The sequence below is a fragment of the Lathamus discolor genome, chromosome 7 (genome assembly GCF_037157495.1).
Source record: "Lathamus discolor isolate bLatDis1 chromosome 7, bLatDis1.hap1, whole genome shotgun sequence".
Lineage (NCBI taxonomy): Eukaryota > Metazoa > Chordata > Aves > Psittaciformes > Psittacidae > Lathamus > Lathamus discolor.
The window spans coordinates 2,907,990-2,925,244 of NC_088890.1; the positions used below are offsets into that span (position 1 = coordinate 2,907,990).

A 17,255-nucleotide genomic window follows, 5' to 3' on the forward strand; every position below is an offset into this window, starting at 1 on the left:
TGACTTAGCCAGTGATGGAAGTATATCCTAACCTTCTGTTTCGAGAAAACTTCCAGCTCTTACAGCAGCAGCTGCTGGTACAGCCACATCTTGGACAACTGCAGCTAAACCTAACCCCCCAGGTTAAAACACTGCAGGGTTTAACACTCAGGCCCTGAATCCCATTGTCAAAAGAAAGCAGAAGTTGAAATGGATCCTCACAAATGACTACCAAGCCAGCAGATGCGCTTAGGCTGCCTGAGGTCACACGTGGTCTTCAGTAATACTTTCCAGTATAACAGTAATGCCATTTTGGGAACAAAACCTACAGGTAAAGAGAAAATATCACATCTTAACAAAAAAGGTTTATTCCAGCTACACAAAATGTACAATGTTTCCCAAATGCCAGTGAGTTTTCATGATTCTCTGAAGCTGCAGATCCATTGAGTAACTCAACTGCTTCTTACCCTGCAGTTTGGTCAAACTACTTTTTGCCAGACTTCTTTATTCCACCACTGGCTGCCAAAAGAAACAACACAACTGGTTAGACAACTGTTATACAGCTTAGCTACAAATTCGGTACCTCGTAAAGACAAAGCCCCATTAGATTGCCTGTAGAGCTCAGATCCCCGCTGATGAATTGTTTCTGCATGTGTTACTCTTCTGGGTTTGTGATCTCACACATTTTACTCTGAATAAGTAACTTACTCAACATTAGAAACCAAGTTTCTCCCAGAACCAAACATGCCCCATAAATCTACAACAGAACTAAACATGTCAACAATTCTTTTGTTCCTCCATTGTTTGTTTCTTGTGCAGCAGGAGTACAGTCTGCTTAAATCAAATTCAAGGCTAAGGGAGTAAAAGCATCACTAGCCCTGCAGGAACCAGAACCTGCAGCTAGGATCAAAGTTCTACAGAAGCAGGTACTGGAATTATTCCAGTTCTCTGTAATTAACTGTTCTCTGCAGTCCCTGTTACTGAAGAGGCTAAAGCAGGGTGACAACACAACATATAGTAACACAGCAAAGCTGTTTTTTTACAGCATGTGTCATGTGTGACCAGTGGAAAGCCAAAAAGAATAGCAAGCCTACAGCAAGACAGGCTGGAAGGGCTGGTGGTCAACAACAGACTTCACACTGCAGCATGATTCTAACAGGCCTTGCTGAGGCTCTTGGGAACACTCTACCCCTCCCACAGTAACATAATAATCACTGTCTGCTTTGGCAAGGAGCAGGTGACTGAAATACAAACTAGAAAAAAGGCAGAGTAACAACGGCAAGAAAGATCTCTGAAGAAATCTGTAAGCTGAGGCACCCTGTGCAGAACAAGTCTGGGATGGTAAGGACACAGAGGGGAGGCTCAGTGAACTGTTTTGCACTGGTCTGTAACCCCAAAGGCATCCCAGGTCCCACACCCTGCGCATCTTTTGTGCGCTGATAAATCAGAGGAGGTAGATCCATTTGAGATAAATAAACAAGAAATATCCCGAGTCAGTGGGACTGGTGCCACTCCCTCCAAGAGCACTGACAAGCACTGAAAATGCAGAACTGCTGGCTGAGACTTGAAACTTATCATTACAGCCACTATGTCAGAGGGCTCAGACTGCCAGCACCGCTCCCACATAAACAAAGAGTTCCTAAAGAACTGGGGAACTACAGACCAGCGAGTCCAACCTTGATCTCTGAAACAGAGTCTGTAGCACAGCAAATGGATAAACACAGCCCTGTGAAAGGTAATAGGACTCCTGGAAAGAGTAAATCCTTCTCACTGACCTGCTGGAACTCTGAGGTTATCTCTAAGTGTATGGATAAAGTGAATCCAGGGGACTTCTTATTTTCAAACAGTGCCTGACAAGATTCCATAGCAAAGGTTGTTAGTGAAATGGAGCTGCTACTGGACTGCTGGAAGGGCTTTCAAGAGCAAAAGCTTGGTAAGGAATAGGAAAGTGTAAAGTTTAATGGTCTTCACAGAATGGAAAAGTCATTAGGTACATTAACGAACCACAGGGTAAAACCTCCTAGAGGGAATAGGCAGGGAGCACCCTAAACAGCCCTAATCCCATCACTGCAAATGCTGGAGGAGTTCAAAACAAATGCAGATTCACACTAACACTACTTCCTCCCATCACTACCTGAGAGAAAGACTAGTCTCAAGGCACCATCAGGATGCACCCTGCAAGCTTTCTTGCCATGCTAATTTCCAGTCATGTGGGTTTTTTCTGCCAGGAGTCCACTGCTCTGGAAGAAATTCATCCTCTAAGAGAACAAGTACTGGATTTGTTAAACTTCCAGGACTGTGGCAAAGCCTACATGTTACGTATCTGAACAGAAAAGGGTGGTATGCTAAAAGAAGAGTAGAAATGTCTCTGCACCATCCCACTGGAGCACGCCAGACACAGTTATACCTGTTAAACCAGGCCCTGCACCAGTCGCTGGGGGATGAAATTGCATAGTGAAAGAAATAAAATAAATTAGCATCTATTTGTCATTCATCATCTGCACCTGCCATCAACCTGCTGGCGGGTGTTAAATAACCCAGAGGTACAGGCCTTGGTATGTTTGTCAGGCAAAACCATGACATTTCAAGCCAGCAAGCCCTCTGCTTTTCCTGTCGCATGGCACCTCACTTACCGAGGGGCCCTTTTCCAGCAGCCTTTGCTTTCATCTCCTCAAGTTTCTTTTGTTCCTCCTTCTGCTTTTGTTTAAATGCCAGATCTGTCTAAAGAAAAGAACAACGGTGTTTGGTACCATCTCTTCCCCCCAAAAAAGATTCAAAACCAGCTCACAAGCAATGAGAAACAAACATAATGTTCTAACAGCTACAAAAAACCTGACTGAACCGATACAAGATAGCACAATACTAAATAAGAAAACCTTGCAGAACCACGACATCTTTTTGCTGTACTAAACTTTGTCTGTTTGATCTTTCAGAAATTAAGCCTGCTTCACTTCCTGTGCCATCATCTCACTCTGCCCTCTGAAAAATAGATGTTTGAGCTAAAAGTATTCATGAATATGCCACCAGTGGTACTGGGAGCCCGGTCCACAGTGCTGGCTAACAATAAAACTTGGATTATATGGGATGCAAGCAAAAAAAAGTTGCTTTTACCCAAAAAAAGTATTGATTAATAAAGATCCTTTCATGCACGTGTCACTATTTTTCCTAGGTTTAACACATTTGTATCAGTTCCAAGGAATCTAATGAGACCGTGGGCAAATTGTAGGCAGAGCAGCTGCTGAGCATCCCTACTGGAACAGCCTCTGGAATTCACAAGAGCTCAGGCATACTCTACCCTTAGATACATATTCCTCACAGATACCAGGGCTGCAAAGTACCATGGTCCTTTCTCTTGGTGCTCAGCATTTTGAGGTAACTAAATCTGAGGACCCTGACAACAGGTTTTTACAGAATCCTCACCAACCCAGCCCATGGCTCCACTACCTTTATATAGCTCGAAAGCCTTCCTCATTTTAAAATAAAGCTTCCTTTGCTGCAATCTAACCCTGCTACTTCCCCCGTGACATAGAGCAGAATATTCTGTTTCTCTCTCCAGATTTGCCACTGGTTTCTTTTCATAGAGCCTACCACAGAATCCCAGACTGGTCTGTGTTGGAAGGGGCCTTAAAGCTCACCCAGCTCCAACCCCCTGCCACGGGCAGGGACCCGTTCCACAGGAGCAGCTTGCTCCAAGCCCCTGTGTCCAACCTGGCCTTGAGCACTGCCAGGGATGGGGCAGCCACAGCTTCTCTGGGCACCCTGTGCCAGCGCCTCAGCACCCTCACAAGATAAAAAATAAGCTGTGCTGTCTGTCAATCACCCAAGGCACTAACCAAAGCATTACTCAGACTCCAACTGATCACAAAATCCTGCAAAACCCCACTCAATGCATCCCTGCAGTCTGACACAGTCTCATTAGTAACTACATTGAGAGTGTGGCACCCCAGCAAGCAGCATGCTCACCTTCCATCATCTTCCAATGCCCCAATTCTGCCTCATGCTTGAGCCCACTACACGAGCTAGCACCAAGAACCTCCTGTCTGCTCTGTGTGCTCCTCACACACAGAGCACTGCCCTGCTACACAACAGAATTTCCTTCATTTGCTGTAGTTTTACTAAAATCCATCCTGGCCATTAATTTTTACATTCTTAGAACTTGGATCCTGCAAGCACAGAAATGGTTCTACCATTTCTCTAATGATAAAGCTAACTTAGCTATGATTTCTTTCTTCCCTTTTCAAAGTAATGCCATATTTGTCTTCTTCCAGTCACTGGTGCCTCATCCATGCTCCATAACCCTCAGAAATAACAGCTTATACCTGCAATCTGATCCCTTATGTTTAAGTATCTCTAACATGAGGTTCACTAGTACCTTATTTATTTAAATCACTTTAGAATCCCCAGGTTTCCTATCCTCGCTCAGGCTCTTGTGCCCACCCCAAACTGTGAGACCCCAGATCCCAGCCCAGGGACACTCCAGCCTTCACCATGGCACTGAGCTCCTCCATTAGCCAACACTGCTGCGCCCACCGTGAACACAGACGTGGTGTCAGCAGGAACCAACGGAAACCGGCGGCCGCGGAAGGCAGCACATCACTCCCCGGTCTCCTTGCGTGAGTTTTACCATCAGAACGACGCTTCATAGAATGTGTATTGCCACGGAAGGCTGAGCCGAGAGGCAACGGGAAGGTCTAAACACCCTCAACACACGCCGGGCTCCTGCCGGTGCCACAGGCCCGGTACCGAGGCCACCTCGGGGGCTCACCCACCGCCCTACCTCATCCAGGTCCTTCGACTGCTTCTTCGGCTGCTTCAGCGGCTTCTTCTTGCCGCCTGCAAAGAGAGACGAGACAGTGAGGACCGGGGAGGGAGTGAAGGGCAGGCGGTGCCGGGAGCCCCGGGCCCAGCCTTACCTTCCCGGCCCGACATGGTGCCCACTCGGCTCTGCCGCACCGCCCCCTGCCCGAGCGCTTCCGCCTGGCCCCGCGCGGCCTCCGTAGCGCTTCCGCTGCCGCTTCCGCCTCAGCCGCCGGGCCGGGCCCCGGGCAGGTAGGAGGTGCTGCCGGGGCTGGGGCGGGCGGCGGGACCGGCTGCCCGGGGGCCAGGCCTGGCCCAGCCCGGCCGCCGCGGCCCACAGAGCTCCGGGTCGCCTCTGGCGCTGGAGGGCGCGGCCTAGGCGGGGGCAGGCGCTGGAGCCCCCCGCGGCGGAGCGCTCCGTCCTGCGGGCCGCCTGCAGTGCCGGGGGCGAGACCGGTGTCGCTGCCCGGGCCGGTGCGCGGCGGTTAGAGGCGGTGGAGGTCTCCCCGTGCTGCCTGTGGGGTGCCGGGATCGCTGTGTTGTGCGATGGAAGGGCCCCCCCGGCAGGGAAATGGGTTGGTCATGTGGAAAACCCAAGCTTTTCACCCCTCCGGAGCACGAGGAGTGGTTGTGAGCGTGTGGTGGTGCGTCGGGAGTTCTGGGTCTGTGTTTTGCCGTGGCAAAGGAGACTGCTGCAAAGTAAGGCAGGATAAACTAGTCATACTCGCCACCGGTGTGTAGTAACTGGGGTGTAAACCTTTAGAAAGGCTATTTGTCAATAATAGGCAGAAGAAACTGATTTCCTTACAAGGGAAGCAAGAGAGGGACCAAGGGGTGTTGTGTCTGAGCATTCATGGCTCTTAGGTCCTTATTAGCTCCGGCTGAGACCTCTTGTTTCAGTCTGTTAGAAACTGTCTACATAACCATTCTTCTAAACCTCTTGGCTTTCTCTTTCCTATACTGGCTTTAAGAACCTGAATATTTGGTAAAACATCTCATGTAGCAGTGCAGTTAAAAGAGGGAAGTCTTCAGTCTAGAAAGGGCAAAGATGAGGTTTTAGTACGTGGCCTGCAGCGTAAAGTAAGTTGTAAGGGTAAGATGCATGAGTGATGCTGAAGGAGAGAGAACATAATTCATTTCCATGTTCCTGTGGTTTTGAGCGACCATATTATTATGTATATAAAACAGCTGGCAAGATTTTCATAATGCTGCTTGGTGGTATTATTGTTTGTTAGAAACACTGAACAGGAATGAAGCGGTGGTGTTCAGAAGCAGTAGCCAGCTAACAGCTGATTAAAACTGTTCTCCAGTAGGAAGAATCCTTTCCTATGGAGGTGCTTGTAGTGGCACATATATGATGTCATTAGCCACCTAAAATTAACATGGAAAACTGTTTAAAATAACAAAAACCCCTCTGCAGCAGCTGTCATGCTTTCTCAATAACCCATGGTTTTCTATGATGTTAGTCGAAACCTAATATGGTCATGAAGTTTATACTCAGGCTTCATATAAAACCTGCTTTGAAAGTTTTTCTGTGTCTAGTTCTTAGAGGAGTGCACCCAGTAGAAAGTCAGTATCTTATTTACAAGCTTGATAGACAATAAACCATAACTGGCTGTCTGGTTTTGCAGTGTAGGCACGAATTTAAGCTCATTTTAAAATGCATCCCCAGCTGTGTGCTATTTGCTTGATCTTGTGGCTCTTCTTTCTGTTTTACTTCTGTAGGCTGTCTGGTGAGGACACTCACTGTGTTTAGTTCAGCACTTCTCTGTTTCTCTCTGCCCTTGATGTTTTTGTCTTTGCATTCCTCAACACCTTGTGTATCTATGGAGTGTAAGATAAAGGGAATGGTCAAGCCCCACTTCTTTTCTTATGAAGATTTTTTTCCCCCTTCTCTGCCTTTTTTCCTCTTCTGTTCTTTTGCAGGATTGTCAGTACCTGTGACAGAACACACCAAAATCAGGTGTGAAAGCACAAGGCAGGATTTCATACAGCAGTCACTTCTCTGCTGAAGCATTAAATTCCTCTGAAGCTACTCCAGCTAGTACTGGATCTGTACATGATCACTGTTCACTCAGTGAGTGAATTAGTAATGAAGAAGCATGGTGGGAGTACTTCACTAACAGCAGAAAAGCAGGAATCTGTGGCAGAACTGCCCTTTGTTGAAAACTGTGACGAGTTCTCTAGGTAAGTAAAGGTGTAAAACTAGGGCTGGTTTGGCCATTTCTAGTGGGTTTGGTGCGCATGTAGTTTGAAGAGGTATGGACCAGCCATACTTCAACAGCCATTCTTTTTCTTCTTCAGCCTTGTAGCACTTTTACTCAGTGATTAAATTCAAGACATGGGGCCAATGAAATATAAGTCCGGTGTGTCTTCAGTGTCCTGTGGTCTGCAGTACCACCACTCGTTGATAAAGTGGAGTCCAAAAATGAATGTCCACATAGTGCGGACTTACTGCTCATCAGCGCCCAAGAGGCCGGAGGCCAAGTCTGCACTAGAAGCAGCCTCAGCTCTTCTGAATCGACTGACAGAGGCTGGGGCTGTGATGGGAAAAAACTCCCTTCAGAAGATGTCTGCGACCTGCAAGAGCTGGTGGGACAGATACGAAGAGTTTGTTGGGATTAATGAGGTTCGAGAGGCTCAGGGAAAAGTGACAGAGGTAAATGTGGAGACAATGTGAATACTTACAACTTACGTGTAAGCAATATGAAGTATAACCACTGGCTGTGGGGCAAAAAAGATTCTCCAAGGAGAATCATATCTATTTTTTGTTCTGACTGCATGCACATACTAAGAATGTGTTCTCCTCTGTGCATGTTTGTAAATACAGTTTATGCCTTAGATTGAAATAGAGCATGGTTTGTTTTGTTGGGGGCTGGTTTTTTAGTCCCCCCCCAGAACTGATGTATTGATTTAGATGTGTCTGGTAATAAGTCTCTAAAAGAAATGCTCTTTCTTCTCAGGCTGAAAATGTCTTTATGATAGCTCGAGGGATAGTACGAGAGGCCCGTGAAAATGTAGAAGCCCAACAGATTAAACTGAAGGAAATTCGGGACCGTTTAGACAGGGTCTCACGGGATGACACCCAGTATTTAGAACTGGCCACTCTGGAACACAGGTTGCTGCAGGTAACTTGCAATTTGTTGGTACTTTAGTACTGGCAAATATGATGAAAATCTGTGCTTTGTTTCCATCACTAGTGGTTGTTTTTGTAGATGCAGTTCAGCTCTGAAGTACAGTGATCTCAGTTAATAATGATACTAGTTTTAAATTGATGGTTTGATCTGTGCTAATTGTATATATTAATGTGAAAATGGTATAGCGAATTTGGAGAAGAAAGCTGAAGATAGTGAGCCTGGAAAATGAATTGTAGCAGTGACGTGTACGTGAGCTTCGAACAAAAAGCTGGAACTCAATTAATTGACCTTCCATGTGGTGAGAGAAGCTCCTTTCTGGTGTTTAATCTGTGAGGACTCTCAGCTGCTTTCTGTGTGGCTGTGACACCCAGGCAATTCAGGAAAGCTTTTGTCAGAGAGCTGCAAGAACAAGGCTGCTCTGTGAGAGGGGCAAGCAGGAAGATGGAGGTGGGAGCAGCTGAGATGCTGCTGTAGGGCAGTCCTACAGCAGCACCTCAGCTGATGAGCCAGGCAGAGCTGGTGAAAGGAACATGTTTGTTAACAGTCCATCGATCAGAGCTAAAGACAAGGTGGCAGTAAAGTCAATCCAGGAAATCCAGGAGCAGCAGGGAAGAGGCTGGAAGCAGGTACACCTATGGCAGAGCTCAGGCAAGGTGTGGGTACCAATGTCTGAGCTTAAACTGAGCTCCTGGATAGTGGGTGGAACACCAGGAAGGAACTAGGGAGCTGTAGCTGTTTAAATAAGGAATCAGGTTCTGTGCGGGTGAGATAAAGAAGACTGGATGTATGACTGAAGAAGGGTAGAACTCAAGTCACTGCTGTCCATAAGGTGGTCTTATGAAAGAAATACACATTTGGAAAAAGAATCATTCTGGGAGATGCAGGGAGAAAGGGAAGATATTTGTCTGCAAACAGGGTAAGAAAGACAATGGAGAGGAATAAGAAGCATGTATGTTGATGAGATGAACCTACCTGAAACATCCTTCCCAGTGCTGCTTTCAATTCCCACTTAAGGGATTTAGAACTGAGAGGAAGAAGTGTGGTAAAGGTGGTGTTTGGAGAAGCAAGCAGGGCTGAAAGAGTGTATGTGGGGAGAGAAAGCTCTTGCTCCCTTGTACCTCTTTTCTGCCATTAGCATGTGACAGATTCTTGTGTTGCATATCTTCTGCTGACCTTTCCGATTTCTCAGTTTTGACTTAAAATGATGTTGACTTAAGTAGGATTAATAAAAAAAAAAACTCCCACATTAAAAGGGAAATTCCTGAAACAGAACTAATGGGTGTTCACAATTTCCATTCTTTTATCTGCGCTAGGGCTTTGGGTTTGGTTGTGGGGGTTTTTCTGGTGTAGACTTTATAGCTTCATATTATACCTTCTCCTTCAAATCACTGTATTTCTTGCAGGAAGAGAAGAGGTACCGAGCTGCATATTTAAATGCAGAAGAATCTGAGAGAGAAAAATTCTCACTCTTCTCTGCAGCTGTAAGGGAAAGCCACGAGAAAGAGCGAACAAGAGCTGAAAAAACCAAGAACTGGTCTATTATTGGTTCTGTGCTGGGAGCCATTATAGGTGTTCTTGGTTCCACCTATGTTAATCGAGTGAGGCTGCAGGAATTGAAAGTCTTGGTGCTTGAAGCACAGAAGGGCCCAGTGAATTTGCAAGAAGCCATTAGAGAACAGGCCTCCAGCCACAGCTTACAGCAGAAGGATCTCAGCGACGTCATAGCAGACCTGAAAAGTGTGCTGCAGACAAGGACCTCACAGGAAATGAAAGAAGGTGCTTTGTTAACTAGACAAGACAAAGGTGACTCCATAAATATAGATGCTCTTTTAATTCCTTTAAACGAACAACTCAGCTACACTAAGCAAGTCAGTTCATGTCTAGGGAGTTTAGAACAGCAGTTTCGTAGTCTGCAGGAAAGTGTAGCACAAATGGTGTCTGAGCTGCAGAGTGTTAAACTTGCTGTTCATGCTAGAACAACGGAAAGAGCCGTGCCAAGGTCTTCAGCAGAAGGTAAGGGCCAGGCTTCTGCTGCGAGAGATGTGATTTTAGAGCTGTGTGATACCGAGCGGAGACTGGAAGCTCAGATCAAGAGGAATTCTATTTACAGCACTGCGCTGACATGTGCTGTGTTTGCTATTACCTTGCCAGTACTCTACATTATACTCAAGGGGAGCTGATCTCTAGTTTATTTCATTAATAAAAGTAAACCTGCACTCTAAGTACTCAGAGTACAAGGCCAAATAAAGTGTTAGCATTTCTCGTTATGCTTTCTCCTGTGTATCTGGAAAACTTGTCAAGACTTAGTGCAGCCACCACTGCAGGCTCCTTGTTAACAGCCCTTGTCGTGCGTTGTGGGTTTTAACTGCAAACAAGGGATATGTCACAGTTTCATCTGCTGATTTCATTCACTGCTTTACTCTTTCACTGTCTATTCTGGTGTATCATGGCCAGTCAGTGGCTTTCAATCTAGAGCTGTATTTGTGATGTTTTGCTCAAATGATTCTTTCAGTCTGTCATTGACCTGAGTGCTTCCTGTGTAATGCTTTCTGATTTTGCTTCTGATTTCCTCAGAGGTTTGCGGTTTGTCCACACACAAACCATTAGGAGTCATTTTAACAAATGGGTAGAAATATTGGCCTTGAATTCTTTGGTTTGTTTCTTTCATATATAATAAAGTCTAGATAGAATGCAGTGACAATGTGACAAACAGTAGGGGCCATGGAAATGAGGAGGATTAGATTTATCATGATACAATGTGGCTCTACGGCTAGGTGGTGCATTTAAAATACATTTCAGTTGCATATAATAACATTTTCCATGGAGGGGTTATCATGAAATACCCAAAAGCATTTCTGGAGCTTCAGCTACTTGTTGCTGCTAGAACTGGCTTGCAGGCAGGGAAAGAGAAAAAGGGGTCAGGTACAGGGATGTATTAAGTATGATGATGTTAATTCTGCCAGTGCAAGCCAATTATGCTTTCTCTACAGACTCCATAACCCATCATTCCACAGGTATTTTCTGGTTTTAGTAATCATCTATGGAGCAATCACTTTCTTATCCCTAAAAGTATCTTAATGGAATTTTCTCTGGTATTTAGTCTTTCAATTTTGTCCTGCCTGGCAGTTGCTGCAGGAGGTGCTTGTAAGCCAGTATGTTAATGGCAATAGCATTATGCAAACTACTATTCCAAATTAATATTTGGAATAAAATGAAAGCTGCCTGTTTTTTCCTGGAAGGATGAGGAAAGGCTGATTGAGGAAAAACACTTTTCTAAGCAGCTAAACATCAGTATCTGTGTGTGGCCTCACACAGTTGTTGGTATCACTGTGATAAGAGAGAGTTCTCTCCCAGCAGATAAGCAAATCAGATGTAGAACTCCTGCTCTGTGAGCCCTTGCGTGGAAGCTTTGGAGGCAGAGGAGCAGTAAGCTTGCTTCATGATGTCCTGCCTTTGGGTGAGCATTTCAGAATGATTATATTGTGTTTAGCATCCAGTCTGCTGTGCCTGTATCAGCTCGCTCTTCTGCCTAGTAACCATGATAAAAGAGTTAGAGGTTTTGATTATAAGCTGCTGAGACTGAAAGATCTTTGGGATGGTGGCATTTGCTTTATGACTCTTCATTTGGTGTCATTAGGTGCTGTTATAATATGACCAAATAAACAAACAGTATTAGGAAAGATCTCTGCTGATTCACTACCTGTGAGAGAGATAGAATCATAGAATAGTTAGGGTTGGACAGGACCTCAAGATCATCTAGTTCCAACCCCCCTGCCATAGGCAGGGACACCTCACACTAAACCATCCCACCCAAGGCTTCATCCAACCTGGCCTTGAACACTGCTAGGGATGGAGCACTCACAACCCCCGGGCAACTGATTCCAGTGTCTCACCACCCTAACAGGAAAGAATTTCCTCCTTATATCCAATCTAAACTTCCCCTGTTTAAGTTTTAACCCATTACCCCTTGTCCTGTCACTGCAGTCCCTGATGAAGAGTCCCTCCCCAGCATCCCTATAGGGCCCCTTCAGGTACTGGAAGGCTGCTGTGAGGTCTCCACGCAGCCTTCTCCAGTCTGAAAAGCCCCCACTTCGTCAGCCTATCTTCATACGGGAGGTGCTCCAGCCCCTGATCATCCTCGTGGCCTCCTCTGGACTTGTTCCAGCAGTTCCATGTCCTTTTTATGTTGAGGACACCAGAACTGTGCACAGTGCTCCAGGTGAGGTCTCACAAGAGCAGAGCAGAGGGGCAGGATCACCTCTTTCGACCTGCTGGTCACGCTTCTTTTGATGCAGCCCAGGATGTTGGCTTTCTGGGCTGCGAGCGCATACTGCCAGCCCATGTTCATTTTCTCATCGACCAGCACCCCCAAGTCCTTCTCTGCAGGGCCGCTCTGAATCTCTTCTTTGCCCGATCTGTAGCCGTGCCTGGGATTGTAGCGTGCAGAAGGTGGTTTGGGGAAGGACTGCTGCTGCTTTATATATTGATTGTTCAGAGTGTAAAGTGAATAACACACGTTTGCCAGGGAAGTAGTTTGATCTGATGGCTTGAGAACTGGGATAAGAATTCCCATACGCTCAGCCACGTCAAGAAGTATGCATACAGATCAGAAGCAGTTTTCAAGTCTATACTATTTAATCTTCTAATTTCACGGATTCTTTTACAGGTTATACTTCTTGCAGGAGCTTAATGAAAATCAGAGACAAGTGTGTGATTAAAGGGGAAGGGCTAGTGCAGTCCTTCCCGCTGTAGTTTGCCAGCACTAGACACTGAGAATTTTGTTCTGGTTTGTTTCTCTTCAGTTTAACTACGTGAAGTTGGGCTCCCTTTTTATAGAACTGTCTGAATTTTAGGTATTCAGCATCACTGAAAAGCATGGGTTAGAAGTATGAGCATGGTTTTAAATGCTGAATGTCAGCTTCACGGAATTGTACTTGATGGCATAAAAAATTAATAGAGGTCTGAGGCTGAACTTGTACACAATAAATAAGAGAATACAAACCCAAGGGTTGTTTATTGGTGTGAAAAGATACGTTTTTTACCTTAAAGAAGGTAAAGATAGTACCTTCTTCTTAAGATAGTTACCTTAGAGATAGTAGGTAGCTTTAACATTACATAGTTATAGGAAGAATAAGTCAGTCAATGCGAACAGTAGCAAAGAGATTGGTTTGCTATCATGATACATTGTTATTTGAAATACACAAGCTGCAATTTGATAGGAGCTGGAAGGTGTGTATCCAGAAAATAACTGGATCTCATCCTTCACAGGGAGTTTTGAAGGTCCAGGAGTAGGTTCTGTGTGCTGTGTTGTACAGCTGGCAGAATTCATTGTTACAAGCCATTACCGGGGTTCTTTTATATCTGCCCTTCCTTGCAAAATCCTGATGTGAAGTGACAGCAGAGTAATTTCAATTAGGATAAAAACCTTGTAATTAGCTGTGCCTATATAATAATTAGGAGGGCAGCTTTGTATATTCCCTCAGTCCTGGATTAATCATCACCCCATTGTGGCAGTGTTTTCAGGCAGAGCTTGGTGCTGCTGTATGCCTAGCCCACAGCCAGAAGGTGTGGCTGCAGCAGTAAGAGCGGTACCTGAGCCAGCTGAAGGCACTATGCAGGAAGATGCTATAACACAGTCTATACATGCAGTCTGTTCAGTGCTTTATGCTAAATCTGTCATGGTAACACAGGCTGCAGGTAGACAAGTTAGAACAAACAGGCACAGCTGTACAGATGTGTTTGAGCACTCAGCCAGTTCAGGTGCCTCTGCAGTACCAGCAGTGATTTGCACAACGCACAGTAACAACTCAGTGCATGTTTCCTGGTGATTCAGCCATGGCTCAATGAATAGTTTGTTGCTTCTGCTCTTCTTGGCTATTTTAGGGTAAGAAGAAGTGTTCTGTGGCATACCTATGGATTACTACAAAGTTTATAAGAGGTGAGTTTCACTTTTGGAATGAGGTCTGTCAGATGAATCTTTCCTCAACAAGAAAGTTCTGTTTGGGAAGACCTTTTGAGAGTTATATTCTTGCTCTTTCTGTGAGCAGAGGCCTCACTGGCAGCATGGCTCAGACAGCCCTGTGTCCCAAACACTCATCAGGCCGTGGGGATGGAGGCTGCAAGAGTTTGTACAGGTCTAATGAGACTGGGAACTGACCTGTGCATCATATACAGGTCAGAGAAAGCCAGTGCTGACTCAAGTTAATTCCACTGGCAGTCAAGTCACAGAAGATAAGTTAAAGAGGGAACCCAGTAAGAACAGGAAGCCCTTTGATAGACATGAACTACAGAAAAACGGGTGGCAGTGGCCTGAGCTTGGCCCATGCTAAGCTATTTTGAGTTCTTACTGCTCCATGAGAAACCACTAGTAACTCAAAAGCAAACAGGGTAGTGGCCATGGAAATAACTTCTAATGGCTTCTAACAGTGGGTGCATTCTGAAGAGGAAAGTTGCCATTCCTTCCACTCAGGAAAGGCAAGGCAAATGTTGCTTGTGAATACAGGACAAAAGGGATTAAATGTAGTGTCACCATCAGGTTATGTGTGTATATGTATTTATTAATGCTTGAGTTCTGAATGCTCAGACTCTCTAAGCCTGGTCAGAAGCTGGAGGTGCTCCAGTTGATTTCATTGTAACTACCTGTTTGAAAATGACAGTTTCTTTCACAAAATACCTTCTAAAAACAAATACTTCCTTGTTGTCTGTTCAAAAGCAGATCATTAAACATCAGCAGACTGCTGCTGGCAAAACTGTAAGTGCCCCAATGAGGGTGACGAAGCCCTTAATCTTTCTAAATGCACTGACAAACTGAAAACTTGAAAGGAGCAGAGTCAGATTTAAAGCGGGGTGGATGCAGCCAACCTTCTGTCCCTGAATTACTGCCCTCAATGCAGTTTATTCCCAGAAGCTATAGACAGTAGTCAGATATCCTCATGACTTTTTTCACCCTTCTCATCCACTGCTTGGAAGGGAGGAAGATTGAGAAGGAAATCAAAAGCACCATAAGCAGCTGCTAACCTTGTGATTATCATAATAATTACGTAAGAAACTTAGCGAACCTGCTTAGAACCAGACATGAACAAGGGCTTTTATAAAGGAGGTTCCTTTATGGATTTAAATGTATTTTTAAAAGGTTATAACAAATGGAAATCAAAACCTGTTTCAATTTGTTCGATATGTTTGTTCTTTGTGGGATGCTGTTTCAGCTCTGTAATGTTTCAGAACTAGGTTTTTTTCTAGCTTATTTTTAAGAACTGTGAAAGATTTCTGTGCAGCTCTATCAGAACTCCTCCCTGAAGAGTGATGTGTGATACCTGAATGTGATATACCTGAATGTGGTAGCCCATGGTGGTTTTACAATATCCTTGTCACTCCAGAGGGCTGTGAGTGCAGTAAGAAGAGTAAGAGGGGCACTGTAATGTGACCAGAAGCTCTTCCTGCCCAGCTGCCAAGGCAGACCCTGCAGCCAGCCCCCTGTGCCCACCCTGCTGTGGGGCAGAAGGAAAATCCACTCTTTTCCAGCATGCTCTCATGGGGCTTTTTACTGCTTTCTAAGTGAAGCTTGCTGGTGGTTTTTGCCAGGCAGAAGGGGCTGCAGGTTGGGACTGGCTCTGGAGGAAAGGCGTAAAGGGGATTAGTGTTTTGAGTCAGGAGTGGGTTGGAGCAAAGAAAAAATTGGGGGATTTTTTAATGCTCTTAGTCACCAAAACTGGATTTTGGTAGAAGCAATCTGAGTGCAGGTAAAATGTCTCTTACCAGGGAGATGATAATACTCTGTTTAGTGAACTTGAACCTGAAGAGCAATTCAGAGGGTAGGGTGTGGTAACAGGATGGGGCTTTTTGTGTGTGGAGAGGAGCAAGTAAGAGATTGTCTCCTCATGAGAGTCCTTTTGGGCTCTGTGTACAGTGGGCCCCAAGGAGCATAATGTTGTTCCAAGGAGCAAAGGTCCAGAGGGGCAGCTGGCAGCTGCCTCCAAAATAATCCTTCCTTTGGGGAGCTGTGACCGTGCTGCCAGATCCTGGGGACTGTTCAGCATCTCCGTTTTTCCTTCATAAAGTAGTCACTTTTGGGGCTGGGGGTGGGAGTGTGAGAGGCTAATGACAAAGAGAATAGGTGTTTAATGGTACTTATGGACATGGGACTTGAACCAACTATGTTCCTCTGAAATGTCAGAAATGCACGTGGGAGGGAAAGCCTGGTTCAAGCTTTCAGAGCAGCTTTGTGTCTTGAATGGGGAGCTGTAGCTTTGTCTAGCCAAAGAGGAAAAGAGATGGGCATGCCTGGCACACAGCAAACTGTTCTCTGCGCAACCCGGACCAGGGCCTGCTTCCTCTTCCTCAGAGCTTGCTTTACCCTACAGCTCCTGTATTGCTTCTGCGCATCCTTCATGCATCCTCTTTTTCCGCAAAGAATTTGCCACTGGGTGCTGAAGGCATAACTTCATCTTTTGTCTGGGATTTCCAAACATGGAATCATGCAATGGTTTGTGTTGGAAGGGACCTTAAAGCTCATCCAGTTTTAACCCCCTGCCACAGGCAGGGACAGCTTCCAGTAAGCAGAGCAGGTTGCTCCAAGCCCCTGTCTCCAACCTGGCCTTGAACACTGCCAGGGATGGGGCAGCCACAGCTTCTCTGGGCACCCTGTGCCAGCGCCTCAGCACCCTCATAGGGAAGAATTTTTTCGTAATGTGTAATCTAAATCTCCCCTCTGTCAGGTTAAAGCCATTCCCCCTTGACATGTCACTACGTGCCCTTGTAAAAAGTCCATCTCCAGCTTTCTTGTAGGCAACGGGCCATAGGGCTGTGTAATTGTGTTCAGTGCACACAGTTGATCTCTGCATGTACAGCAAGTCACTTGTTAGACTAACTGCACATTTGCTGGTCAACAACACAACAAAGACCAGCACATCTGGGCAAGACAAAAGTCACAGTGTGAGCGAGAAAAATGGGGGCATTAATCCTGTCCCTCTGCAGGGCTGTTACTGACAGAACTTACCCTTGATTCAGAGCGAGGATTCTGGGCAGTCAGTTCTCGGGGGGGAGAAATGCCTCTGTCTCTTACACAGCCTCTGCCCTTCTCATGACTGGAGCTTCCAGCTTCAAAGGAATAAAAATCACCACACCAGCGCTCAGTTTACATTACACATATCACTTCAGGCACTTCTTCTGCCTGAGGATGCTTTTGTCTACACCGACTTTCAGCTGGAATGGTATGTTCTTCAGTGCTCTGGAAACAGAGAGAACTACTGCTCTTTTGTCACATTCTTGAATCTCCCTGATGGCCTGGTTCCCACACGCTCTGCAAATGGGAGCTGAGCAGTATCTTACTGTGCTTGTACAGGA

At 45.6% G+C, this 17,255-nt stretch overlaps 1 protein-coding gene and 1 long non-coding RNA gene across 4 annotated transcripts; one reads left to right on the plus strand and one right to left on the minus strand.

Moving 5' to 3' along the window:
- Positions 1–324: 324 nt before the first annotated feature.
- Positions 325–5,001, minus strand: LOC136018153 (uncharacterized). Its single transcript, XR_010614274.1, has 4 exons — positions 4,893–5,001; positions 4,757–4,812; positions 2,613–2,700; positions 325–498 (listed from the first exon to the last, which is right to left on the minus strand). It is a non-coding gene; the product is annotated as an uncharacterized LOC136018153 (long non-coding RNA).
- CCDC51 (coiled-coil domain containing 51) lies at positions 4,929–11,595 on the plus strand. Of its 3 annotated transcripts, XM_065687126.1 has the most exons (5): positions 4,929–5,028; positions 6,703–6,963; positions 7,081–7,435; positions 7,740–7,904; positions 9,317–11,595. In XM_065687126.1, exons 3-5 carry the CDS (start codon positions 7,118–7,120, stop codon positions 10,091–10,093), a joined length of 1,260 nt encoding a protein of 419 aa, XP_065543198.1. In that variant the 5' UTR covers positions 4,929–5,028; positions 6,703–6,963; positions 7,081–7,117; the 3' UTR covers positions 10,094–11,595. The 3 variants fall into 3 exon arrangements, with proteins under 3 accessions (XP_065543198.1, XP_065543197.1, XP_065543199.1); XM_065687125.1 differs by lacking the exon at positions 4,929–5,028 and having other exon boundaries at positions 5,081–6,963; XM_065687127.1 differs by lacking the exon at positions 4,929–5,028 and having other exon boundaries at positions 5,081–6,963; positions 7,089–7,435.
- The last annotated feature ends 5,660 nt before the right edge of the window (positions 11,596–17,255 follow it).